This window comes from Hirundo rustica, chromosome 2 (genome assembly GCF_015227805.2).
Source record: "Hirundo rustica isolate bHirRus1 chromosome 2, bHirRus1.pri.v3, whole genome shotgun sequence".
Lineage (NCBI taxonomy): Eukaryota > Metazoa > Chordata > Aves > Passeriformes > Hirundinidae > Hirundo > Hirundo rustica.
Genome location: NC_053451.1, coordinates 19,295,061 through 19,322,739, shown reverse-complemented (window position 1 = coordinate 19,322,739; position 27,679 = coordinate 19,295,061). Strand labels below are relative to the sequence as shown.

The following is a 27,679-nucleotide window of genomic DNA, read 5'->3' as shown; positions in this document are numbered from 1 at the left end:
CAACTTTCCAATTAAGAGGATGACATGATCTATCACATGGTTTTCATCTAATTGAAATTAAATGGAATATCTTGCTGCATATCATGCTGATTTAGAATGATATTTATAGCAAAAGCAGACACGTGAGTGTTTTAGAAGATGGCTGTGAGAAACACAGATCAAAAAGTATTAAGTACCACCAGAAAGCTCCAAGTTCTTAACTACCAAGTATCTTGCAGTAATTTAAGAAATTAAGAATTGTTCAATGCCAGAAGTACAAGAATTGCAGGAAAACGTCACAGGTTTAAAAGTAGTTACACCATTGTCATAATTTGCATTATAAGAGAGCTCAAAACACCCTGAATAAATTGAGTGAGCATTTTATGACAAATTGACCCCAACCAATGCCACATATAAAACATGTGTTATAAACTATTTCCTTCGAACAATTGGAAACTAAAAGAGAAACAGCTATATTAAAGATACCCTCCCAAAAGAGAATATATTTACCAAAGGCATCACATCAATTCACAATTATGCTATACATTAAAAAATAAGTAAGCCTGAAGAGAGCTATAGAAATTTCCCATCATTTATGTTGGAATTTTTTTTTTTTTTTTCACCTATACCCCAGCAGCATGAAACTCTGAGGAGTGCTTACTAAAAAAATATGTTGGGTTTTTTTTTTTCCACTTTGGAATGCTGCAATTGAACAATGGTGACTACTACAACTGAAAGATTAAAGTCCTTTACTTTATGCATAAGAAGTCTTTACACACAACTTTATCTGGAGAATGATTAATGGTACAAAATATCACTTGGCTTTTTCTTTGTGTGGTTTCTTCACATAGCAAAATAATGTGGTTGGGCCAATCCTCCCCCTTCCCAAGTACCATGGGAAAGAAAATTTTTCTGAAAACTGGTGCAGGTACTTCGAAATACATGCAATAATGTTATTATTTTTATTCACTCAGTAGATTTCCTTTAAGTTTACAATTTTTGCCTGAAAACTATAACCAAAATTTCTTTGGCAGAGGAATTGTTTCTACTCTACCTGTTCCATTGAAAAGGAAGATTAAATTTTAGGTGGTTTTGATTCTTGCTGTTTTATTAAGAAATATCTTAAAAGTTTCTTAGAAATTCAGACAAACATATTAGCAAAAAAGACAGAAAGTAAGAACACTTTAGAGAGTTAAGCTACTATTTTTTTGTTTAGGAGAATTGAAATAAAGATAGAAATCAAATGCTTGTGCGCCATTCCGTACTTCTGATCTCTCATGAGCTTGAAATGTGTCAAGAAATGTGTTTTTCTCAAAACATAAGGAACACTGTAACTCACATAAGCATTCGGTTTGGCAGCTAGTAAAATAGATGCCATAGTATACACACCTATGCACAAAAACAAGTAGCCTCGATTGCACAACTTCAGTCTCTGTTATCCTTTGATGATTTAATACTTTCGTAAAGCAGTTATTACCATTGCCATTTGTTGCTCAGAATGACAAAAAACTCATTGGACCTTATGGATGCAAGTAATTTTCTTCATTCAATTGTAATTTTCTACAAGAACAGTTTTCTGCCTTACCTGAAGATGGAGGGAGTTGATCGTAGTCTTGAGATGTTTTGACATTTTCTCCAGGTGCTCTCCGAGCAGGTGGCAAAGGAACGTGACCAGTTATTGGGTCAAAATGGGGATCTGTGATACCAGAATAAAAAAAAGAGTCTTAGAATAATCAGGATTACTATGTGAGGGAGGGCTGATGCATAGAAGGTAGGATTAAAATAGCCTCTCATCATGCAGAGGAGCCATGAAACCAGAGGCGTCCCCCGACAGCATATGCACATAAACCTCCACATTCAGTGCTCATAGTACACATGTAAGTATGATTTGAAGTGAAACACAGGAATACAGCTTAAAGGTGGTCTGTCCTGCACTGACTGTGGTCTCTTCATATCCACAAGGTGCTTTTCAACCACCCAACGCTGACACTGCTGGAATTGTGCCTGGCAAAGCATGGAAGAGGTTGCAGTGCCTAAAGCAGCACAATTAGAAACATCCCAGCTTTTCAGTTTACTTAAAGCTTCATTACACTTCTATGCTTTGCAGTTCACACAGACTGCAGGGCTGATTTCCCAGTCATACAGTCCCAGCTATGGGCAAATATTACAGGGACAGAATTTAAAAAATGAGAGAAATAAACCATCTCGGTGCATTGTCCCCTCCTTTTCTTTTTTCTATGGCTACCAAAGATGCTGCTGAGCAAGTGCAACATCATCCTACATCTGGCTTCTGTTCTAGACTCAGTGCTTGCAGAGTGTTTGTTTTGTACGTGAGTGCAACTTTTGGCTGGTGTTGATGATGAGATTATTATTCTAATCTGACAGGCTCTGATGGATAGCTGAGAAATCACCCTCAAGACTTGTATGGAAACCAATCATCAAAAACTCATCATAAATCTTCTACAACAGATTATGTGACAAGATGCAAAGTGAGTAATACGGCTTTAGAAATACCATATGAATAAAAAAAGACCAATTCACACAACCATGCATGCCTAAGTAGATGCAATACACTGCTAAGATTAATGAGAACTGCTGCTGTACGATTGTATTCCTTATGCAAATATGAAGAACAATACATGGCTGTAGATACATATCCCAGATATTTATTTTAAAGCCATTAAATGTTTTTTAACACTATCAGTGACGTTCTTAGATTATTTGGAAATTACACTTAAACATTTAAAACTCTGCATGTTTCTGGGAACTGGGCACAGGCAGATGGAGCTTGTGTGCACCTGTGCGTGAGGGCTCCTATTTTTCCTCTCCATTCCCATCAGAACTGAACAGTGTAGGTGTATTTCTGCATCAGATGATACAAGTGAGGCACCCATTCAGACCAGACTTCTGAACATTACATTCTTTTTATTTTGAAGTGTAGAAGATAAAACTACTCTGTATTTACGTACATCAGCCTTTAAATTCTGTAACGTGCCAAGTCTTTTCACCTGGATGCATTTAGCAACTTAGACGAGAAAGTAACACACTGAGTTGAATTTGCATCACAAAATACACAAAGCTTTCGCAAATTACTCAATGTCAGGCCTTGACTGATAGCAAAACGTACATAATAAAAAACATTCCATAAAAGGTCACCGCACTTCGACCTAAAGTAGGTCCCTTTCACTCCACAGCGAGTTCCACTCACACAGGTCAGCCAAACACCAGAGAACCTGTCAGGCCATCATGCAGCTGCACATGACTGCTTGTCATCCACATTCTGGCCTTCCTGTGAAACTATCACCGAAGCGTTTCATTTTCTCCCTCTCCACAGAGCTTCTAAGAAAAACCGAGAAGGGGAAGACAACATCTAACCCCCCCACAAGGCAGATCAGCCCTGAAAATATTCACAGAAAAGGTAAACTTAAGACACTAACATCCTTCGAGAGCTTTCACAGAGAAAAACAACAACAATAAAAGAAATCACTCAACAGATGTGCTCTATAACCGACAAAAATCCTGCTGTAATCTGTATCATAATCAGCAAATGTATTCAACCTCATTAACCTGAAAATCAAACTCCTTTCAACTCAAAGACAAAAACCATTAATTGTAAAAACAGTTTTCATACCTTTTATAAGCAAAATATCAGACTGAATATACCACAGTGATTAACAGGGAGAGATAGGTGAGAAACTGACTTTAGCAAAAAAGTTACAAACCCCAGAACCTAGCAACTCTATTAAAAATATAGTTTTGTAGCAAAATTTTGCAACAGTTCTAACACAGCAGAATACTCTTTTCCCTTATTTTACAACTTTTCAAAGTTTCAACTTGAAAATAACCCCTATGAATTATGCTTTACTATTGAAAACAATGGAGTTGGCAAAAGGATACAGACTAATGTTACAGAATACAACAGAAAACTACAATTTACAAAATTTCTAGCCTGGTATCGAAATATTGACCTAATTTTATTACTTTGTGATAATGAGAAGTGAAGTCTTTCTATCTTCTGAGTACTTCACCTCCACCATTTAAAAATTTGATCTTTTAATATTTTGTATAATAAGTTCTGAGTCCTAGTGACAACTTTATCACTGAACAGATAAGCTTCTGAAGTAAGGGAAAATAAAATAAAATATGCTGTTTCCTCTGTATTCTTACCAGAATGAAGGAACAGTTCATGTCCTGAAGAGGGTCGGCTCCCTGAGCCAGCAGGTTTTGTGTGCTCAATCATGCTGTGCCGAGCAGGGGGTGGTGGTGGTGGTGGTGGTGGGAGCGAGGGGGGCGAATTATCAAATACATCTTCACCTGCAGTTTAGAAATGAATTATTAGATGGGCAAAACTTCATTAAGAACTGCAGAATAAAGAAAAAAGCTTAAAACTTATTTTTCTCTGGCTGCTGAGTCTTTTACTCTTATGGTTCATCTAAGCAGCACAGTGACTCCAGTAATGAAACTGTAAACCTGACTGTTAATATCCACAACCCCCTTCTAAAAAATGCTCTGAATGACCTTTGGCAGTGCTCAGTTTCTTTTCTGGGATGGAAGGAGAGATTGCTTTTAGTGACTCAATTGCCAAGAGTGAACTACAGTGAAAGCTTCACTGAGTATCACAGTAGAATAACAGCTGCATTTCAGTGGCTAAGCAAGTGTATTTATATACAAACAACAATGCTGACTGCACTGAATCTGCTACATTTATACTGTGTATTATTGCTATCTGCTGTTCAGAAGCTCTGACTCCAGATATAAACTGAATTTTCTAGAGCTTGGCAGAAGAATGCACCTCTTATACAAAGGTGGTGCAAGCAGGACTAGAGTTACCAAGCACTGTGATTTCTACGTGTTCTTTTCCCTTCGTTTCTCCTGCATCTCAGGAACACCTCAGGGGCCAGAGGGAGCATAGTGCAGGAATAAGGCAAACGTTCAAAAGGTTTTATGGAATCAGAAATTTGGATGCTGACACATACACACAGACACAACCATGCAGCTGAGTTTGTCAATGAAGGTGTGGGTGGGCCCCAAGCACAGCACCAATATATATGCAGAGATCACTGATTTTTTTGGGTAGGAGAACATAACAGAAATCAGGGTTGGAAAAAAGAGCTTTTGGTGACTGTAGACAGCAGCGACTTTTGAACTGTCCCCTGATGGGGGAAAAAAAATCCCAGAAATTAACTTATTAATTTAATTTAGTGGTTTGGGTTTTTTTACTCAAATACCATCTTTTTGGCATTCTTCTTTGTATTTAATAAAACAAATGGAATTATTTAAGCTACAGTAGGAAAAATGCTCCACTAGTGCATTCAGTTGCAATGCTCAAACTTCTCAGTAAGGGACAATTAAAATTTATTTTAGGGAAAATGTTTTTTTTTCCTTTTCTGTATAGCTGGGATACAGATTTAGTATACCTTTTTGCCTGTCCCAAGTGAGGTTTCACAGACTCCAAATGACACAAATATTGCCTGACAGCTGTAGTATCTAGCTCATAGACTGCTTAGTACCCCTAACATACTCAACACTGGCTGTTTTTCGGTAAACACGGCATTTAGTTCATCTGGGCAGCGTTAACCATTACGTGTAATCAGCAAAAAGTCTGCAACCTAAAGGGGGCACCAGAAGATCATAATCGGAGGGTGTCCTGTTGAGCAAAGAGCTGTGTTTGGGGCTGTCTCTGGCAGGAGGCCGTGCAGGAGGCAAAGGTACCGGAACAGTAGGTGCATCATAGACATCTCCTGAATGACACAACCACAAGAAGTGAATGTTTTCCTGCTGCACCCCTAGGGCAGCACAGAGTAAATCTTCTTGGCAAACAACGAAACGGCAGAAACGTACCCGGCTCTGGATGTTTAGATTTCTTTATCTCGGAAGTGGCACCGTGCGTTCCATTCGCACACTGACCATTCTCACACACCCTGCAGACAGACATCAAGCAGGAAACAATCAACCATTTAGCCAAGCACTGATTCCCTGAATGAGCAGTACCAGGCAGTTCACTATGTGGAAACAAATCAATTTTAAAATGTACATTTTTAGATATTGAGAGCAGATCCCGGTTAACCCTCATTAAAACTGCTTTGAAGGATTACGCTGCTTTCTTGGTGATGTACTGATATGGCTTAAAATGACACAGGCTGCAATACAAGTTGGAGGAAGAACTAAGATTAAACACAGTCCTCACTTTAGAGCTCAAGTCATTACTTAATTCACACAGTTACATCACAGGCTCAATTTTATTCACCTTCCCAGATGCTGAATTTTCTCTAGAAGAATCATGAAAAAAAGGGAAATGTGGATTTTGGTAATTATCCACACCAAAGCACACAGAAAAACCATCATGAACAACAAAAAAATCCAAACAAAACACCACAATACACACTAATAACAAATTTCAACTCAACTTTGCCAAGCATTAAAAAACCCCAGTGAAAACCCTAAAATTAAACTAGTCAAAGGAGTTTTGTAGGAACCTATTCATTTCTTTATCAAAAAACTGAGCCTTGCTGATACTTCCACCACAGTTTACTGATTTTTTTTTCTTAAATGGAAGCATATTCTGCCCTCAAAACTTAACAACAGTACCAAATTCACATGAAAAGCACCCAAACAAACAGTGAAGAGTGCCTACAATCTTGATGAAAATATTTGAGATTATTTTTGTAAGAAGACTTTGTTCAAATATGGCAGGGAAAAATACTGAACAAGCCTTTTAAATATATTAAATATTGTTAAAAAATATGAAAGAACCAGGAAAATTCTCCTGTCACTGGAACTGTGGACCCTGTATATTCAGAAAGAACCAGAGACTTTCCTTGGAAAAAGGCCACCATGCTAAGCAATTCCAGCTTAAAGATAAAAATCCCATTTCACCATGCACCACTATGATTAAACAGTGGGAAATTTACTAGAGTTATATACAGCTAAAATTTCAGATTTGGGGTTTTTACCAACAGTATTAATAAACCTATCAGCTTTGACCAAATGGAAAGAAGGAATGAATAAAGGTCTGGAATCATTTAAAATATATAAACAGGAAAGAGGAAGTGAATTGCATTTGTGGTCCCAAGAGTTACAACTTGGAGTAATGAAATAAATATAGGAATAATTGCAAGATTTAAAATCAAACAAACAAACAAAAGCCCCTAATGGTAGAGAGATCTTTTACTATAAATTAATTCCCCTAGAGAAGTGGTAGAGGAAGTGTTGTTTCTTTCTTTGACATTAGATTGATTCAATCTTTCAAATGCAGTGGATGCCACACTTCCTTTGACTCCTCACCATATACACTAAGTAATTAAGAATAATTTTCTACTCTAGTTGTAATCAGTTCTTCATTTTCAATAATGTAACCAGCCAGAGGCGGCAAGGTAACTTAACATGGCACCACTTCAGAAGTATACAGTCCATGATGAGCCCAGCTAAGCGTTCAGTTTACGAACAATGCTGAAATACCTCTTTACATTAACAGTAAACACCACAAAAAAAGGGCACCCAAAGAGTACTAACAAGCAAGCCTTCTGTCCTTTCCCCTTTTGGAAAAAGCTTTATTAGGAAAAGACAGCTAAGGTAATAATGTAACGTTCTAATAATAGCCTCATTAGTAATGCTGAAATGCTTTCCTTTTATTTCTTATTCCAGAACTCATGTTCTGCAGTAACAAACCAGACAAATAATCTGCCAGAAAGTAAGAATGTGAATCATTTTTTGTATTATTCTTGAAATTGTTTTTAGTGCTGTCACGTCTACAGGTAAAAGAAAGAAAAGGCAACACAAATTTGGGAGCAGGATGGAACAATGACATAATTCTAAACGACAAAACGTTCTGACAAAATTTTTAAGCCTCTTGAAAACTCCAAGTATGATACAAGAAGTGAGGGACTAACACTTTGGAAAGAGAAAGTGACACTGGGGGAAAGAGCTGAAATGTGCTAAAAATTTCTAACATTAAAAAAAAAAAGTTGATAGCAATAATGAGAAGTTAAGTTTCATTGAAACAAAACATCCCTCTCATGTTACTCAATGAAATGCATTAAGAGAACACATCAACCAGGAGGCAGATTCTTTCTTGAAAACTTTATCGCTGCTTTCACATCTAAGCAGTGACATTAGCTAAAAGAAGACATTTGAAGTATGTGGAACACCAGACTATTTTTTTTTTTCTTTAATGTCTAGGAGAATGGTTTGAGTTAATTTTTTTATGAGAATGCCTAAGAAGAGTTGGTGGCTTTAATCATGGAGCAACCCGAATACCAAACTGAGGTATTTTATCTGTAGCAAGTCCTGAATTCATGTAAAAAATCCCACCATATGCACAGTAAAAACCGGAGAAAACTTGGAAATCATCTTTCTGTATATCTGTAGCCTCTATTAATAATTCTAAGGATCTGGTAAAATACTGTACCAGCCAACTGAAGGCACTCAATTGTTTTTTTCTATAAAATAAAAATTGTAAGATTCCACTTCTCCAGCTGCTTATTTTCTCAAGAACCTTTCAGTTTGAATCTATTTGCCTCATTCCCAAACAGAAGCACAACACAATCCCATAAAAATTGGATAGGTAAAAAGGACTAGGACCTTGGAATTTTTTTCTTCTTACTTCCCATCTTTTTGCTCAGCCAACAGTTTCATTTATCATTGATTTTTTTTTTTTTTTTAAGTCTCATATAGTAGATAAAAATTTAAGTACTTAAGTTCATTAAGCTTTGGCAACTGCACAATATTCATATCTTTGCTGTGAAGACTGGATCAGGATTTCTAAGACAGAATTTTTAGCCTGCATGCAAAGAATGATCATATTATGAGCTTTTTCTCTACATGTTTTAAATTCTGACTTAAAAGGTCTAAAAATTATTACTGGCTAATTTTGGGGTGAGGGACACATTGAGCTTTATTGATGGTGGGCCCTCAACATCACATTCTGACAGAGAGTGAAAAATGGCAATATGTCACCGAATTTTCTTAATCACAGGAAGGTCTAAATTTTTTAGATCAATACTTGATTTTAATATCATACTTGTGACCTACAAGACCAGTAAAAATTTGCTCTTTCCCCGCCTCTGACTCCAGACTTCTTGTCTTAATTCCAACCATTCATATCTTTTTAAGGAGCAAAGTTCAAGAGGAATGTCACAGCCTTCAGTTGCCACGTCCCTTGCTCCAAGTCTCCTTGTCATAATCCATCAGTAATTCTGAACAGTGAAAGTTTGGAGGCATTGTTTCAGAACATATTTAAAGCTAAGGAGACATATTCCATCTGTATTTTAAAAAAGGTTCTGTTCCTGAGAAGCACAAAGAAAATATACTGCCAAACAGGCTCAGAAAGCTAAAAAGGCACACTATACATTGGACAAAAAGGGAATCAAAGTATGTACATACAGCTGACAGTTCACAAACTTTTCAGTACTGCATTGCTTTTAAATTGAATTATATAAAATGTGAAAGGCTAAGAATTTCAAAGCTGACTGGGAATTTCAGTCACACAATTTGCCTTAAAATTAAATTTGAAAGTGTTTTAGGGGTGAAATCTCCCGGTCAGTTTTGAAAACCTCAATGCAAGATGAAAAAAAAATAGACCCCAACTGCAGAAATGGTATCCAAAGGCAAAAAATACCCAGTTCTGACACAAGAGAGATACAATGACGTAAACTTCATAGGTTTATATCTGTGGTGGTGGCCAAGTGTAACAGAAGCATAGAAGCTTAGAAGGCAGGCAAGCTTAACCATCATTACAGACATTGAATCCAGTTAACTTTGGAATAAGCAGAGGTTTTGTAAAAAAATTTTTTCAAGGCTGCTGAATTACCTTACCGAGCAAGAGGTTTGATATTATGACCGTGAGGTGGTTGTGAGCTAAGTATTACAGGATGTGAAGAAGGAATTTTGTATTCATCATCATCATCCGGGTGTTCCCTTGATTTATCAGATAAGGAATTTGCTGAAGGACCAGGGCACCTAAGGAGATGAGAAAAACATTGGTTTATCTTGGGCTGTTAGGTACCTGACCTCACACAATTCCAAAAATACTCTTCTTTAGCCCCAAGATGCTGAATACATCTGCTACATATCGGGAGACAAAAGCACCATGACAAACAAACGTGTAAAGTTACTGACCTTTTGTCCCTGAGAACGCATAGGGCAAAGGGCAGCTGCCCTTCTAAGAGTTAAACAGCTACTTTAAGCAAGCACAACATAGCAGAGAATTGCGAGGAATCAGAACTAAACAGGCACTCGCAGGACAGCCTGTTTGCACTTATCAAAAGCACTAAATAAAAGTTAATTCAGGACAAAGGGTGTTTAGCAGGGCTTAGTGATGCAGAGGGCATTCACCCTTTCACTGGCCTGTCAAGCTGTGAGCGAGGACACGCTGTGTCCTCTCACGTGTCTGGAACATGCACATCAGCCCTGCTCCTTCTGTCACCGATTAGTGCCGTGCCAAAGGCTGATCTCAAGGGAGACAGGAGTTCCAAGCCACAGCTTGCCCTAACGGAACTAAGATTTCACCCTCAAAATTTTGTTAGCAAGATGGGACAGACAGCAAGAGGAGAAACACCTTTTTTTGGTGCTACTTTTGCCTCAGCTACCTCAAGGCAAGTAAATACTCCTAATTTCTTTACAGACTACAAAAGGCGCTTGGAATCGGATGCTTCATTACGTACTGAGAAACAGGTGCTCTCTCATGCAAAATATCGCCGTGGCTTATAGGACTTTTGAGATAAAAAGTCTGTTACTGATGTAGCAAAATGGGAGCTACTCACCAGAATGAAACAAACACAATTCAATTTGAAAATTTTGACGTTTTGGGGAAGAATCACTCTGTAGCTCTGACATAAGAGTTTTAGGTATCTTTTCAATAATAAACCAGCAATTTGATCAAAACTGCTAAAAAAGTCTGACATAATTACAGAAGTCCAATTAAAAGTAACTATTTTCACATGTCCAGTCAAAAACATAGGGGCTGAGTGGAAAATAAAAATCAGATGTTCAGCTAGCAAGAGTCCAATATTTCATTATTGAAGTACATTTTATAATAATTGCTTTAGTAAAACAAAAATAAATCAGCACTGTTTCCAGGAAAAAAAAGAAAAAAAAAACCTCCAGCACTCTTCTATTAATGTAACTTTTTAAGGGGAAAAAAAAAAGCAATATTTTTAACAATATATTCAGTAAAAGCTGATCAAACAATTTAAGTAGGAACATTTCAGAATTGTGAAGTTTGAAGTAAGAGTCATTTTGCCTCCTTGTTATTTAGAATAAGACATTTCATATGTATCATCAATGTATCCTTCAGTCAACTGTTTGGAATTACAGACTGATTATAACAACTAGAAAGAACAGAATGCCTTGGAGCTATATGAAGCAAACCAGCTCTCAATCCACCACACGGCACAGATTGGAGAGCACAAAAAAAATGAGCAACTTGCTGAGATTAATTGGAACAGCACAGTTGTGAAAAGCAGAGTATTTTGAACCAAGTACAGCTCAACATTTATGAGTGCTAAGCACAGTCAATTCAATAGGAGGAAAAACAGACTGCAAAAATATTCTCTCTGACATTTCCAAATAAATCATGATATATATTATTTGAGTTACTTTTTGTAAAAGCAATCACCGTGGTTGATGGAAATTGCTGGTTTTAGTATTTTTTTCCCTTCCTCCCCAGTTTTTCCACCTACATATTGTCACACAATATTATAGATTACTGGCATATTTCCTAGTGTTGACAAAAACTCAATTTAAAAAAAAAAAAAAAACCAACAAAATTCCCCCCATAAACCAGACATATTAGTGTTTAAAGAAAGAACATACAATGACCAATTTTTAACGCTCATTTCATGTGAAATTTTAGTAATTAGATAATTTTAACTTCTTACTCCTAACATTATGTATTGATAATTTTACATTTTAAAAATCAAAATCTAAAATTCCCTGTGTAATTTTTAAAAGGTGCAAGTACAAAGCCAAAACAGAAATGAAAGTTAATTTCTTCCTCAAAAATCAATGAAGTTTGGTTTTCATGAATGAAGGTTTCTCCTTCTTCCTGGAATTCATCAGTTTTCTATTCAGAAGTCTTCGGTTAATGAAAGAATTTCTTTTGACAAAGCTGAATTCTCACATTCTAGCTTTGGGTTGGCCTGACATGGATTTTGTAGCTGTACAAATTGTTACAATATTGTGTGGCTTTTCCAATGCTCTGTGTATACACTGTATCTTGGTTCTAGGCCTCATCTGCAAATATCTGAGTTAAAAAATGGGATTCTCGTCAAGCAGAAGGTTTTCTCCATGCTATGAAACACAAAAACAAGAACATTCCCCTATCTACATTTGCATTGTGTTATGAAATAAGTAGACTAGAAGGGCACTGATTACGTGAGGTATTCCCACTGGGACTCTTCTGAGACCCTACCTCCATCAGGTTACACCCCGACATTTAATTACAGGTATGTCTGGATAATATTCTGAAATTTTCTTCTGAACTGAAAGTATGCATGGAAAACTTCACCTCAGCCAATTGCTCCACCTAAAAACAGGCTTCTATGTAAAAAAGTCAATGCTCCACTGCACCTTTATTGTAGTGCTCAGGAAGAAAAAACCCAGCATATTAATAAAATGCTGAAATATATTTGTCTTCTGTATTAAAGCTAACTGAATACAAAAATGGAATGAGAAAGTTCTCATGACTAATATGAACTGACTGTCCAATTATATTATTTAACAGCAAGAATCACAAGCAGAACATTGGAAACAAGCTGTAGGATAGCATTATTGTGATATGCTCCAATTTCCTTACAGAAACACAGAAAAGGATATTACAGGACCTCCAAGCTTTCAACTTTAAATATATCTTGTTCTGTACAAAATCTTGTGTCATCCAGAGTCTGAAGATACTTATTATGACAGCAACATCTTTATTTAGAAAACAAACCACAGTCGTTTTATTGGAGGACTAACAGTAGTCTACACTTGAAAAGACAAATCTTCCCATATCCTGGAACTCAGGAAAGTTGATCACATTTAAAATTATATAAAAATGTTTTGGTTGCTTGTTTTTTAGCCACAACAAATATGAGATGATAGTGTGAACCCTGGATATAACTCCACATACTGAAAACCCAGAAAGCCTGACTAGATTAGGGGCAAGAACAGTGACAGAACACATTTTTTAGCCCTAGCACTTCCCATAGAATCTGTCATCTCCTGTGATAAACAGCTCTGACCACACTTCTCCTGTAGTAATAGAAGCCAAACCAGACAGTATCTGCTCTCACTGCCAAATGCCTGTGAGCAAGATCTGCCACAATTTATCCTATCTCCCTATACAAACAAGCTGTGTTCAATTAACATTAGGACAGCTCCCACTTAATCAATATCATTTATGTTTCCTTTGTAAAGGCACATTAAAATTCATGGAAAGCATATCAACTTATATTAGCTAACTTCTTTCTTTTTCCCATTTTTTCCTTTTACCACCAGAGAGTCGGTGCTGTCATCTAACATTAACCAGCACTTTTCTTTTGCAGATAAACTTACTTTATACTAGGGATGACGGAGCCAGCTGGAAGAGGGGGTGAAAGCCGTGGAGGGACATCATATTCCTCATTTATCAGATGACCATTTGAAAAAACCTAAAAATCACACAAGTGTTACAATGGGTATCGCCTTCTATCATGGAGAATGATGAATGAATGAATGAATATGGGTATTCATCAACTAGGTATTACACAACAGGCCTTGAGAAGCCTGTGGGTAAAGGCTTTCCCAGGAGTTAACACCAAAAACCTGTCTCTGAAGTGACCTGTTTCAGCTCACCCCATTTTGGAGCTGTAGATCATGTTAGTTTAAAACTTCACCAGGAGAAGAACTTTCATATGACACTCACTAGACAGACACTCAGTTACAGCTGAACTGCTTGGGGCAAAATTTCAAGATTGCAGAGTGAGAGAGATGAAGTGTAATGGCAAAGCAACGGGTACATCATGCTGAACATATTAATTATTAAAACTCTGATACAGCGCCTGCCAGAATCCATCCTCTACCCACAAGATTGTCTTCCCAATCCTTGGCTTCTACCAATAGCAAGAAGTTTATATTAAAATTGATATATGAATCAGGGAAGGAAATTCATGTTTCCTTCATGAATGTAAATACAGGCAGAAATGGTAATTCAGCATTTCTTCCTCTAATCAAATGGTTTAGATCTACAACCTGAAAATGACAGCTCAAGCAGTACTTGGTTAAAGGGGTGTATATGTAACTTCTCCAGATTTACACTTCCACTCTGACTTGGCATTCTGAGAAGTATTTATTCCATCAGCTTCAGTACTGTGCCAGACCACAATAAGAATGCTACACGAAGGTACAGTTGAAGATATATACCCAGTATCTATCCTTTTAGAATCAGAAGAAAACGTGCTGCATTTTAAACAGCCTAGTTCTAAGTAAAATTTTGGTGCTTTGCCTCAAAATGAGAAAAGCATTATATAATAGTAATTTAATGATATATAACATCATAGATTACTTAAGTACCTTTCATCACATATGTCAACAACCCTTATCAATACTAATTTAATTTCAGTAATGTACTTTCAAAATAACCAAAACCCTCATATATTTATATATATGGCATATACTTGCTATATACACACACACACAAAAAATTAACTGGAGACAGAAAGGTTAAATAGCTTGTGGTCTTGGGAAAAGCAAATAGATGAAAAAAATTATTTCTAACTACCATGACTTAACCACAAATCCATCCATCTAAGCAAGAGCTACGTAGTCTTGCCCAAGCTACAGAGTCTTCAAGCGAACAAAGAGAGCAGCTTTGAGTTAATAACCTCTATGAATAAACTAGAGCTGCTTTGATAAAACTGATTAGAGCAGAACTAGGAATTTTTTCTTAAGACATTAGCATTTGATCTCTTTTCAAAGTTAAGCCTGACCAGCTTTAAATGGCTTTGCAAGTGCTTGAAGCTGCTAAATGCCAGAATTCAAGTCACCTACAAGAGAGCTAACTGGAACATCTACTATTCCATCAGAAAATGCGTACACAGTTTTAGCACCGTTTCAAAGTGGACTTGAGATGCTACATTATTACAGCATATAGGGATAACTGATAGTTATCACGGATAATTCGCTAGAAGAATATAGGAGTTCTAGAATATTCTCTCAAAGAAATTTCCCGAAAGTTTTATGTGGAAATCGTAACTCAGACTCTCACGTACTATTGCTCCACAAATTACAGCATTTAACGAAATTATTTCTTTATGAGCAGCTTACTATTAACTCTCAACGCAAACGATTCAGAAACCCCAAATCAACGCTGGCCAATATAAACGGCGCGTTTAGCCGGCGCACGACGACGCTGCAGTAGGCCGCGAATTTAGGATTCCGCGCCCAGCTCAGCAGAAATACCTTGGCGCCTTCTGCGGGCAGCTCGTGGCGTCTGTGTTTCCTCATAAACCCCTGCTCGGAACCGACACGGCTGTGCCTCCCGTTCACGTTGGCGACGGCGGTCAGTCCCGCCTTGGGGGAAGCGTCGCCCCCGCCTCGGCAGCCCACCAGCTGCTGGCCCGTCCCGAAGAGGTCCCTGGGCGCCCAGGCCTCGAGGGGCAGCGGCTGCTCCCTGGCGGGCAGGCTCTCGGGGTGGTGCGGGTGCCTGCCCGCCCTGCTCTCCGGCAGCATGGGCGGAGGCCGCTCCGGCGGCGGCGGCGGAGGGTCTCGCAGGGGAGGCGGCGGTGCCGGCAAGGGTTTGTCCTGTTTCCTCGCCATGCAGGGAGAAGACTGGACAGCACAGGAGGTTACAAAAAAAAAAAAGAGAGAAAAACATATCGTTTTATCATTTCTGACTGAGGTATTTTCTTGGCACCATGGCAGTACTTGCCAGGAGGTTCAATGCAGGTCTTGCCGACATTCGGCAGACAACCCGGCCCTTCTTCAGAAAGCATTGCTGATGTTGCATGAGTAACCCAAGCAAGGAGCAGAAAGGACAACTAATTCAGGCAGATTTATTTGACCCATGTTTTTTTCCAGTATCCTTTGCTTTGATCATTTGAACCACTTATTCATCTGCTGAAATGAATTCTGTGGAGTGTTTGAAAAAAACAGGCTTCCTGATGTGGAAAAGAAACCCAAAATCCTACACAAAAAAAACCCCCCAAAAAACCAGAGGAGTAACTCACTGACAGCAAACGAGCACAAAAAGAAATGATTAGAGAGCAAGGGGAAGAAAGAACCATTATTTCATTTTTAATGATATACCTAGGAATGATTCCAATCTTTACATGACATGCACTGCATTAGAGTGCCAAATCTGTTTGAATTGCAGTTCAGTTTTTCAGGTAGCAACCTAATTAGTTGGTAGTTTTACTTGCAATTAGCTTATCTGCAAGCAACATTTGTCAGAATCCTTGTTTTCTAAGAGTCGAATTATATCATAAATGGTTAAACGTGGTCTAAAACTATGTATGCTAGTACTAAAAAGCTGAAATCCAGGTTATCAGGGAAAAAAACGCATAGCTGCACAAATATGACAAAACCAAAACATTTGCACTATGACTGAATTACTAATGGAAATCTACGAAGTAACAGTACGACCAGGTCTTTACAAATGTTTTATCTACCATAAGAAATACAGGTAAGATTATTTCCCTGGGAATGTATAATTTTCTTGGACTTTGCTTAGCCTGCATATTATTACCACTTAAATGGAAAGAAATGGAGGTCATTGAACTTTTACAGTAAGAACAGCATTTGCTCTCACTTCACCAGCTAGCCCAGTACTATTCTTCAAGCAGTACCTCAACATGTGACTGGAATTAAAAATAAAATTATTCTATCTACAGGCCTATGCATACTAGAAGGAAGTAAACTAAAAAAAGAAGTGTTTAACTCACTTGCTAGTCAAGTAAAATAGTTATTTTCACTGTCAACACAGGAAAATAATACTCCAATCCAGACTTTTTGTTATACCTGATAGTTATAAATTATAGTTTTCAACTTGAGCAAAACAGAAAAGTTGTGGGCTTTTTTCCTGAAAGAGTAGTTTTGGCAGGACTATATAATATTTTTCTTTTTAATATAGTTTTTTTTAATGTATTAGATTATTCTTTTTTGCCCCCATCCCGTTTCCCTTGCACCCCACAAATTTTTTTTTTTTTCTAGGACAAGTTGCACATAAAAGAAGCATTTTCAAAAAATTAAAGCAGCATTAAAACTATTCCTGGTTTACCTTTTTTTTTAAGTCATGAACTCTGCAAAAAACCCTACTGTAAAACTAATTTTTAATGGATGTAGCATTAAGTTTTGTGTATATCCTCAATGTGTTATAAATTCCTTTGCATAATATAGGAAGTTCAGAAAGAAAATTAAAGAAACTATTCAAACTTCTATTTTTTCTTCTAAATTATAAACCATTTAAATCTTATATTTATTTTCAACCGTAAGGTAAAAACCTGACAAAAGAAACAAGGTACTTCAAACTGGATTATTATGAGCACACAGGTTTCAAGTCATGTCCTGAACTTGAATTTATCATTTCAAAATGAAAAATTTTAATCTAACTCCCTCTCTTTATACAGCAATTACAATAAAACAAGCAACTTGTTATAGAGAGCAACGAACAGTATTTGTTCTCTTTCATGCTTATCCACTCAAAAAAATCATTGAATCTTTAGCATCACTAGTTTTACAAAACATAGCATACAATCATATTAGCTATAGAGTTGTTATTATTTCCCTTGAAAACTAAGTCCCATTATATCCCATTTAAGGTTTTGAAAGCAGTGTATCTGCACATTTTTTTCTTGTAAGGACACTGTGGAAATTGAACATAAATCATCATGAAAGGAAAACATATAATTTTAATGAGATAATGACCTTTAAATCTATTTTCAGGAAACTTTAGCTTCTATTTATTTTCATTAATCAGAGTTTGTTACAGAACTGATCCATTACTGCAACATCTTTAAAATTTTGTCCATAACCAAATACAATATAATCATCAGGCAAACTGAAGTCATATTTGAGCAACACAAGCAGCCAGAAACATTTAACTACATAAGGTACTGTGGAAACAGGAGACTTCATCTGTATGGATCTAATCTAAAGTTTCTTTAAGCTACAAGTAATTAAGACTCTTTGGGGCAAAGCAAAATCCTGAAAAGGCAAAATCCATGGGAAGGTTTGAAACAGTCCACTATACAAAACAAACAAGAAGCTCACCTCAGAAAATTGCAAATGCAATTTCTCACAATTCTTATATTCAGAAATAATGGTTCAGTAACACTTACCTTTGGCGACCCGGTTGGGCTGGCACACGGTGACCGTGCTACTCCCTTCTGAATCAGATCCAGACGGGGAGGTACAGGTGGAAGGCTAAGGTGTGGGATTTGCAGGGGGTCTGGAAGTGGTTTTCTTCTTTGAGCAAGAGGGGAAGATCCTGGGGAAGTCACTGGTGAATTCTGCCTCTCGTTGCACTTCAGGAGAGAAAAAATGAAATTACCTTTTACCTGATGATCAAGTATACAACTTCCATTCCACAATTAACACGCTTGAAATTTATCAGATACTTACTAAGAGTCAATTATAATACTCATTTTTCATAATGGACATCTGGATAGTAGAGCTCATCTTACAGTTACTGAAAAAGAAGTCTGTAAGTCATTCTACCTCAAAATTAAGACCCGTGTTAACTTGTGATGAAAATAAAAAATACATATTCTAGCAATTTGTATAAAAACCTAATGATCACGGCAAAAATGAGGGAAAAAAATTCATAAATTCTACCATAGCACTGATATCCTTGATAGCCTTTTTATTAATAGAGAGTACTCAATCTAAGTTCTACAAATCACTTTAATTCTAGAAATTAAAGCTGAACATCCATGATATTGCCTATTATTGCCGACCGCCCATTTTCAAATCTTACTTCCATACAAAATAGAATGTATGTCTCGTGAAAATTTACCAATCAAAATCACCAGTATTAGGTGGTGACATTAGGGAAAGACATTAGGGAAAGAGGTGAAAACAGCAAAAAATGAAGTGATTACAAAAATAATTTTACAATAATTTTATCATTTAAGCAAATACTGAACAAATAACACAAACATTTAACATTCCCTCAAACTATGATTTCTTTTTTCCTTGACCTATCCTTTCAAATTCATCAGAATCAAACATTTCAACTCTCAATACAGGGCCCCACCCAATTTTGCAACCAGTCCCCACCCCTCATCTGGCTCACTTTTAACAAACACAGCTCAGGTGTTTGCATAGATCAGTTCAAGTTATTTCTATGAACTCACTGTATGAGTTTCAGCGTACTGTATAAACCTGAATGTCTGTGCCTTCCCTGAGAGTAGACACAAGTAGCTGGAAGACATTCCCACCAAGGATCGGCTTTGGGCCACCTTTGCACTGAGGCACTCCACTGCTCTCATATCACAGCTTGCCTAGAGATGCAAAAATGCACCCATCTTTAGGCTAAACCCCTTTGATAAAACCTTCCCCTTGTCTTCATAACCTTTTTCTCATGAATGCTGAGCATCCCATAGTGATAACTGGGATGAGAGCAGAAAGTTCTTTAACAAGGTAAATGAGCAAGCAACATTACCTTTCTTTACACTCAATCATTATATTAAAGAAACTGGAAACTTCATAAATTCAAAAGTAGATTGCAGAAAAGGATCTAGACCACTGACTCCTTATCAACGCTCTGTACTACAGCTTAGTTTAATATCCTGTTCTATACAACAGGGATTGCTACCATATTTCCTTCAAAAATAGGAGCCACCACAGTATTGCTGTCAACAGTGCACAAAAATGCACGAAAGGAGTGAGAAGATGTTGAAAGCTAGAAGGGTAATGTGCAACTCCATCATCAGGATGTTTTTTTGTTGCTATTTAGAGTCTTCCCCACTTTGTCTGCATGTGCAAGCTCCATTTCACAACTAAACATTCAAATTCAAGAGACAGAGCAGTTTAAGATTTGTGGTCTTCATGGCTACCAGAAGTTTCTCAGTTTCTTTCTTCAATGAAGAGGTGGTCTCAATATTCATATTAAATTCCTTGAATAAAGTCTTTAAATTTTCTTTGTTTCCTTTAATTGGTGAATGACCCTGTCCTTGACTGGAAGACCATAAAGATAAGCACATGAATTACCAAAGCATTTAGCCTCTCAACATTAAGGAAAGCTGAATAACTAAGCAAGATAGGTATCTTGCAAGCATGCCTGAGCAACAGTAATTATAGAATTACTATAAACCGAATGTCAATTCATTTTCCTTATCAGAAGGCATCTATCAGTTAAACAGCATAATAAACACTGTATCATTTAATAGCATTAGTTTTCAAAGTTTAGTTAGAACTCCATAAAGCATTCCTGAAAGCCAAGAACCATGCAATACAATATACTCAAAGGATTGACTTCAGCAGACACAAAATGAATTTATTTCCCAAATTATCTGAAACAGAACCAAATAAGCAGGTCACACCTCCAAAAAGATTCAATTATTTATAATAAATGAAAGCAATGTAGTTAAGTCACAGCATTTTATGGCGTTGCACAACATAATGCATTTCAGTCAGCAGGGAACTGTTCCAGAAGAGCAATCACATACGTGATAGGAGTGGGAAACAAAGAGTAAGAAATTTAGGAAATACCTGAAAACCAATTATTGGACAGGAAACATTTGTTTGGAATTTAGAATGTTCTAACTGTCACATCATCAAACTAATTAACACAATTTCCTGAGAGATCAATCTGAGAGTCTCAAATGGGAGACTATATGGAGTTGTACAAAACCCAGCTAAGTGAACAGCACTGTAGTGATACCATTTTAAGAATATCCATCCCTGTTTCTATCTGGCAAATGTTTCTTACACAGTTCTACTCTAAAGAATCATTAGGCAAAATTATGCCATCTTCCCTCAGTGTGCTTACTGGTTCCATGTCAGACTTCTCCTACTGCAGTAAGAGCCTAGCTTTTGCAGAGACAAAAATCAAAGAATATTCCCATTTAAAACCCATTCATTTAAAAGTTCAAGATTCTTAAACCCTGACATGCTTTTACACCCAATGAAGCAAGCAATTACATTTTTGTGATAGACTTCTAGTTCCATATATGCTCGGTATTTGGCTACCTCAATCACATTCCATGGACAGTAAAGCACAACTAACAAAATGAAATGGAAAATTTTTGAAGTAGTAAGTGTGTGAGAGGAGCTGAATTTAGGCACATCTGTGCCTTGTTATGTCATGTTTCAAAACAGCAAAATAATTTTTCATTCCCTTGGACTACTATGCTATACTACAGCCACAATGCTAACAGAACATGCTGACCCCAGAGATTTCAAAAAGGGAATTATTATGGCCAACAAGTTAAAGAGTAACTTATCAGGCACAATTAAAAAATAAAAGAAGTTAAATAGCAGCGAGCAAAAGCAGCTTTTCTCTCCCTACAAGGAAGCTTAATCCATATCACCACTTGGTGCTGAAGTAAGAGCAAAAGCTTTGCTGGGAAAAACTTAAAATTTCTTGTTTGGATCCACCAATACTAAAAATAAAACAAAGGCAAATATTCCACAGCAACAAACAGGTTTTCTTCAGCATTCAGTATCAGATTTCCATCATATCCTCATTATGAAAATCCCGTATTTTTCAGTCCACCCTCATCCAATTTGTCTAGCTGCATCATTTGATGTGTGCTGACAGCTAGGCCAACAAGATGGCTGCATCTCGTGTGGATACCAAGGCATTAACAAATGTACTAATATCTGCTCTTTTGGGCACACTCTCCTAAAATTTCTCTGTTTGTCACCTGCTGGAGATTTCTGTGTGTTTTCTATACGCCGGGAAAAAAAATTTGCAGCGAGAGAGAAGAGTGACAAACAACTAAAACAAGCGAGTGATTAAGACACAAACGAACTCAAATGAACTGGCAGTGACAGAAGACAGACCTTCAGTGTACAAAGGGGTTCTGCTGCACCACACAGAGACCTGTGCAATAAAGATGTAATTAAGGAGAAGAACACAGACTCCTTTGTAACAACATGGACTTCATCTGGTTGGCGTGACTGCTGCCAAGGGGAAAGCAGCTGTGACTTACTTTGCAGTTGTGCTGCAGAAGGGACCACACTTGTGTGATTCCATCAGATGCATTTGTCACTGGGATGTACTCGGCTCAGTTTGCCCCTAGCAGTTGTGAATTTAAGAAAAAGCCTGCTTCCAATGCTGATTACAATTTCTAGTCAAGATTTCTCTTCTGATGGAGATAATAACAGCCATGCTATTGAATCAAGAGTTTTCAAATACTTTTATGCCAGATAGGCACATATGAAAAGCATGCTGAACATAAATGCTAATGATTGACTCACTGAGGAATACTATCCTGCCTGTTCATCTCCTTGGTGCAAACTCAACCTGCAGGAGACACCTAAGAGGGTCCAAGCAGACCTACACCAGAAGTAGTTCTCTGAAGCTTCTTTATTTATAATCAGGTAAGAGTAACTCACATATTTGTTATTTCTTCTTAAGATAAGCTGTGACCTAGGCAGAGCTGTATTATCTAGGCTTAAAAACTTACATGAGGATATAAATTTACATCATTTAACACTGATGACTGTTAACATGTTTTTAAGAAGACAGATTTATTCCCTTTATGTTTGCTGACCCAAGAAAACGCATGTGAAGGAGGGAGAGGGAGTTAGGTCTGAGAGTGAGCAGCACACTGCCAAGGGAATCAGGAATTAGGGGAGGTACACTGCCTCCCAGTATTTATACCCTTCAAATACTAGTAAGTAATCAGTTAAGTAAGTCACTCCTGCTGAGTAACATGATCTAAATACATTCCCACCAACCAGGTGTACCACTACGTAGGAAGTGATGTGCATATATGAGCTGAGGCACTGACGAAGGGAATATCCAGATATATAATTCAAGTCTTATTCTACATGTTTTTATAATTTATATAATGAAATTAAAAACATTATTACTATGTAACACATCTTCTACCATTACCAGAAAATAGTCAGCTTAATAATATGGAAATAAGTGAAAACAGCCTCCTCCCCTTTTGAGAGCCAAGGTCTTTCATCATGATTTACCAAATTTGACCTAACTCACCTGCTGGAAGAAGCCTAGTCATGGCAAACTGTCTTTCAGCCTTGACAATTCCCTATGATCATTTTAATGTACAGCTTGAATCAATCAATCAGGGTTTTGTGCATTCAAATATCTAGGAAATTAATTTCAGAAAAGACAGTAACACCCCAGACAGGGTAACTTCATCTACTTTTAGACAAAAGTGTAAATTCACTTTAAAGTACTGAAAACCTCATAGTCTCCTATACTGGTAGAGCTCTCCTCTATGTTTTCATGGGATATTATTTGGATCCAAGAATTACCTTAAGCACTTATGAATTAAAAGTTATTTGCTCATAGCAAGAACCCCTGCACTATCCGTTCTCCTTATTTTCCCTCTTTCTTTTTAAAAGAAGTGTATCAAATTATGTCTTCTACCAAGGTAAAGTGACAGAGAACTCCTCATTCATTAGTACAATTAAATATTAAACATTATAGAATAAGTAACATACTCTACTAGAGATTCAAATGCCCTCTTTAAAAACTAAAAAAAAAAGCAGCTATGTTCAATATTTACTGTAATATCCTGTAATCTTCACTTTTTTTATTGTGCATTTCATAATGTTGTGCTTTGCTAGAACAAAATCTGAGAAGAGGAACATTTTGGGCAATAACTGCATTAGCTAATCTGATACCATGGGGCTGGAAATTTCTCAGAGAGGAAACAATTAACAGAGGCTTTTGGCACCATTCTTTCTCTTTCCTTCATTAAAAAAATATCTGAAGACAATTTGGAAATAAAAAAAATAAGCTGCTGATGAAGCAGATAAACTGCCTAACTGCAGTGGATTTCTCCAAAGCCTCTGTTAGAGCTGATCTGCTGCTAATGCTGACTCATACACAACAGCTAGCAAGAATTATTCATTTTTCTTAATGTGTGTGCACTAATTCCTTTAAAGAATGACTAAGGAGCTTCACAACTGTTCTTTTCCTTAAAGCAATTTTCAGAGACTTAATTCCGACACCTCTTAAGAGTTTCCGAGTACAGTTCAGGGGTAAGAGTGACAAACTGCAGAACTGGTATTTTTCTGATATCTGATTATTTGCACAACATATTGTGAAGCCCTACAGTCACCTTCAGAACTTCATGTGTCTGAAACTCTCCTCTTCTAATGAGTTTCACATCCCAGCTCACTACTCGCCAGATATTAGAAGGGTCACCCAGGTGATTTGACACAAATACAGCCCATTCGATTTTCAAAGATTAACAGATTTATGTTGAGGAAGCTTACCACAGTCCAATAAAGTAAGAATTAAAAAATTTGTTCACTGAGATTACAAAGTACCCACAGGTTGGCTGCAAGAGCTAAATTATTGTCTTTGCCACCTAACTTCCATCATTTCAACAGATTATGTTACACAGTCATTACACAGCACCCTGTCCATATGAACAGCATTAATGACAAAAAAAAGAGAGAAAATTTCACAAAGAGTAAAGTTCCACATAACATCACAGAGAAAAATATAATTTCACTCAGCAGGCTCCAAAGATACACTGATTAGCAGGAAAAATAAACAATGGCTAAAGAAACAGGCAAGTCTGATGAAGACATTGGTAACAAAAAGTGTATATAAATCACGCTATATCACACACAGGTGGTATGGTTAAGACCATCACTGCACAACCAAGGGTAACAATTTTAAGAAAATAGCGTCTAAAAATCACCAAATGATGCAATAATTCAACAATTTTAAATAGACTTCAAGAGGCTGGCAGAGTGACGATTTCTTTCACTGAACAATGAAATCAATGAAAAAAAGTAGCAAGGCACCAAAGCACTCAAGCACTAGGTGGACACCTAAAAGAAGACTTCCTATAGTAAACCTATTGTTCCTTCTTTTGATAAAGGCATAATGCATTTTTGCCTTATCATGGAAGTGATAGTGTTATAAAAGCCCATCAATTCAAGGCTATCTCACAGAGGTCATGCTGCAGACTGCAATTTAAGTCCAGGCAGGAAGGATAAACTGTTCCCAAGGGAAGAGCATGTTGTATTACGTACACAACAGAAGATTGATTCATAAGCCTTAAGAGGTCAGGAAGGATATCAGAAGCTTGTATATTAACTGACAGATACTCTCAGATATGAGGGTGAAGAACACTTTTTTTTTTAATAAATGCAATGATAAGGAAATGGAAAAGTAAGATGCTGCGAAATTAATTCCAAGGCAACAATTCAATCTAAATGACCTTAGTATAAGGTAAAATCTAGTAAATGCTCTGAAAAATCAGTGTTGCCTGGCCTCTGACAATATCTATTCCAGGCTAAAATACAGTAGCAAAAACTATCATCATAAAATAAACTTTTTCAATGATACTGCTATATATAAATATATCAGTAATGAAAATCTACAACAAAGATCTCAGAATTTAACATAGAGCACTTTCAGGACAGAAAACATCCCAAAACACAAAGTCACTATGAATAATCTCAAAATTACTTTTCCCACTAAGAATAACTAATACTAAAAATTACAGAAAAAAAAAATCATAGACAACTCACATGAAACATAACTAAAAGCTACTTGTGTGCAATATGAACTAGGCATCAAGTCACTTTTATAAAGTAGTAATATTGAAAATGGTTTAGAAACTCAACTTTAATCCTAAATGCACATGTCCACATTCTGTGCACATGTACACACACGTGCAGAAAACAAATACATACAGGAAATTTTTTGTTCTTCCCAAATAAAAGCTCAGGGAATTGTCCATACAGCATAGTCTGGATAAGAGTTTCAGCTGGTGCAAACTCATGCTTTGTCCATTATAAACTAAATTATCTCAGTTCACATCCGCTGAGAAACTGGAGTATTTTTTTTTTCCAACTCGAGTTTTAATGCCTTTGTATTGAGACTTTTTTTTTTTTCAACCCAAAAAATGTTCAGTGAGATGCTGTGAGCTAAAGCATGAAGTGCAACATCTCACTGTTTGGAGTTACAGGCAGCTTTGTTTACAAATGGCTGGTTTTAGGCGTTGAGCAGTGTTTGGAAAAGTTACCTTTCGGACTGAAGCCAAACGATTCATCACTAGAGACTCCTCTCTATCGTCATCGTCATCCAAGTCCAACATGGGCATACTAAAGCTATCCATAATACTGCAGCACCTGGAGCTCTCATCCCTGGGATCAAAGGGATCCACAATGATTGGTTCTGTTCCTTTGATTTCACAGCGGCAGAAAGGGCAGCCTTGGCCATCTGATTCCTACAGCAAGACAAAAAGGTAGATAAATTAAAAATAAATAAATAAACAAATAAAGCCAGCAATAATTTTTAAAGTAGGACTTACACCTTTTACACAGAAACACCCTCAACTGGTCTCTAAAAGCTTGTAAAGAAGGACTGGAGTAAACAGGAAATAGATCAACAAAGGTTTAACTAGTAAATCTTAAAATGACTGCACATTTAAAGCTGTCTCTCTTTAACAGATTAAGCTTCACTTAAGAATTACTAATCAAAATGTAACTATTATGTCTACAAAGCATTAAACAGGCTTAGTATTACAGGTCAGGATGCAACACATTTCCTTTAAGGCTTGCAATTTTGCTATTTCTTCAGGAGAAAGAAGGTGAGGTGTGTACACAGAGATAATGCATTTTATTATATACCTTTTATATTAACCATAAAAGTATTTATTTTTCGTTTGACATTAGGAAATGCAGGCAAGCTTTATGGCATGCAGCTCTTCTTGGAAAAACATATTCAGTCCATCACAGCCTTACCAGCATTCAGAACACCTGAAGTTAGAAACAGCTTTCTTCACATTTACATAAAAAAATCAGGACTTAACTACATTTTCAATAAATTATATAGGACAAGGAGTTATTTTCACATATTATTTGAAACAAGAATGACTTGAATTTAAATTTTTAAGTTGTATCTGTTCGATGATTTTCAAGCAGTCATATTCCATTCCTTTTACTTATTTCAGAAATGTATTTTTTCTTATCAGAACTAAACAAAAAGCCTTTAGATTCAGACTACTAATGAACAAAAAAAAATCAGAGAAGTCTTTCAAGCACTTATATTTCCATCAAGAAGCACAACATAGATTTGAATTATTAAAAAAAACCCAAAAAACAAACAAAAAACCAAAACAAAAACAAAAACAAAAAAAACCCCACCAAAAAACCCACACCACCACAAAACAAATAAAACCACAAACCTACACCCAGAAGAACTCATGAGAGTTCAAGATAATTCCAAGTGAAATCAGAAATATATGTGTTATATTTGCAGCCAGGCAGGCAGACAGACAGCTAAAGAGATATGAACACCAAAATTAATTCTAAACAACCTACTTATACTGAAATATAACTAAGCAAGCACAGGTTTTTGATTACTCAGATGAAAAAACAACTTTAACTTTTTTCTAGCATTATTTTTATCTTGACATTTGCCAGTCTTACTAAACTGACAGATGATTTTACAGTTTTGGGATGAGCTGTATCACAAGGTCAGATAAGCATAAATGGTCCCTTCTGACATCAATTGCAGGATTAGTACCGGACTTTCATTTTGTATAGAAAGACACATCCACTCTACTTTCAGCAC

The 27,679-nt window shown here is 36.7% G+C and overlaps 1 protein-coding gene across 3 annotated transcripts in view; it reads right to left on the bottom strand.

Annotated features, from left to right (window-relative positions):
* The window catches only part of CBLB (Cbl proto-oncogene B), a 125,833-nt gene that overhangs the window by 8,133 nt on the left and 90,021 nt on the right, over positions 1-27,679 (bottom strand). For 2 of the 3 annotated variants that reach the window (XM_040055775.1, XM_040055777.2), the window contains 9 exons: positions 26,127-26,330; positions 18,273-18,458; positions 15,397-15,765; positions 13,513-13,607; positions 9,793-9,936; positions 5,821-5,900; positions 5,589-5,720; positions 4,147-4,293; positions 1,565-1,675 (listed from right to left, as the gene is read on the bottom strand). In XM_040055775.1, coding sequence (XP_039911709.1) covers positions 1,565-1,675; positions 4,147-4,293; positions 5,589-5,720; positions 5,821-5,900; positions 9,793-9,936; positions 13,513-13,607; positions 15,397-15,765; positions 18,273-18,458; positions 26,127-26,330 — 1,468 coding nt within the window. The remainder of the gene's footprint in view (positions 1-1,564; positions 1,676-4,146; positions 4,294-5,588; positions 5,721-5,820; positions 5,901-9,792; positions 9,937-13,512; positions 13,608-15,396; positions 15,766-18,272; positions 18,459-26,126; positions 26,331-27,679) is intronic. The other variant, XM_040055776.1, reaches the window with a different exon arrangement.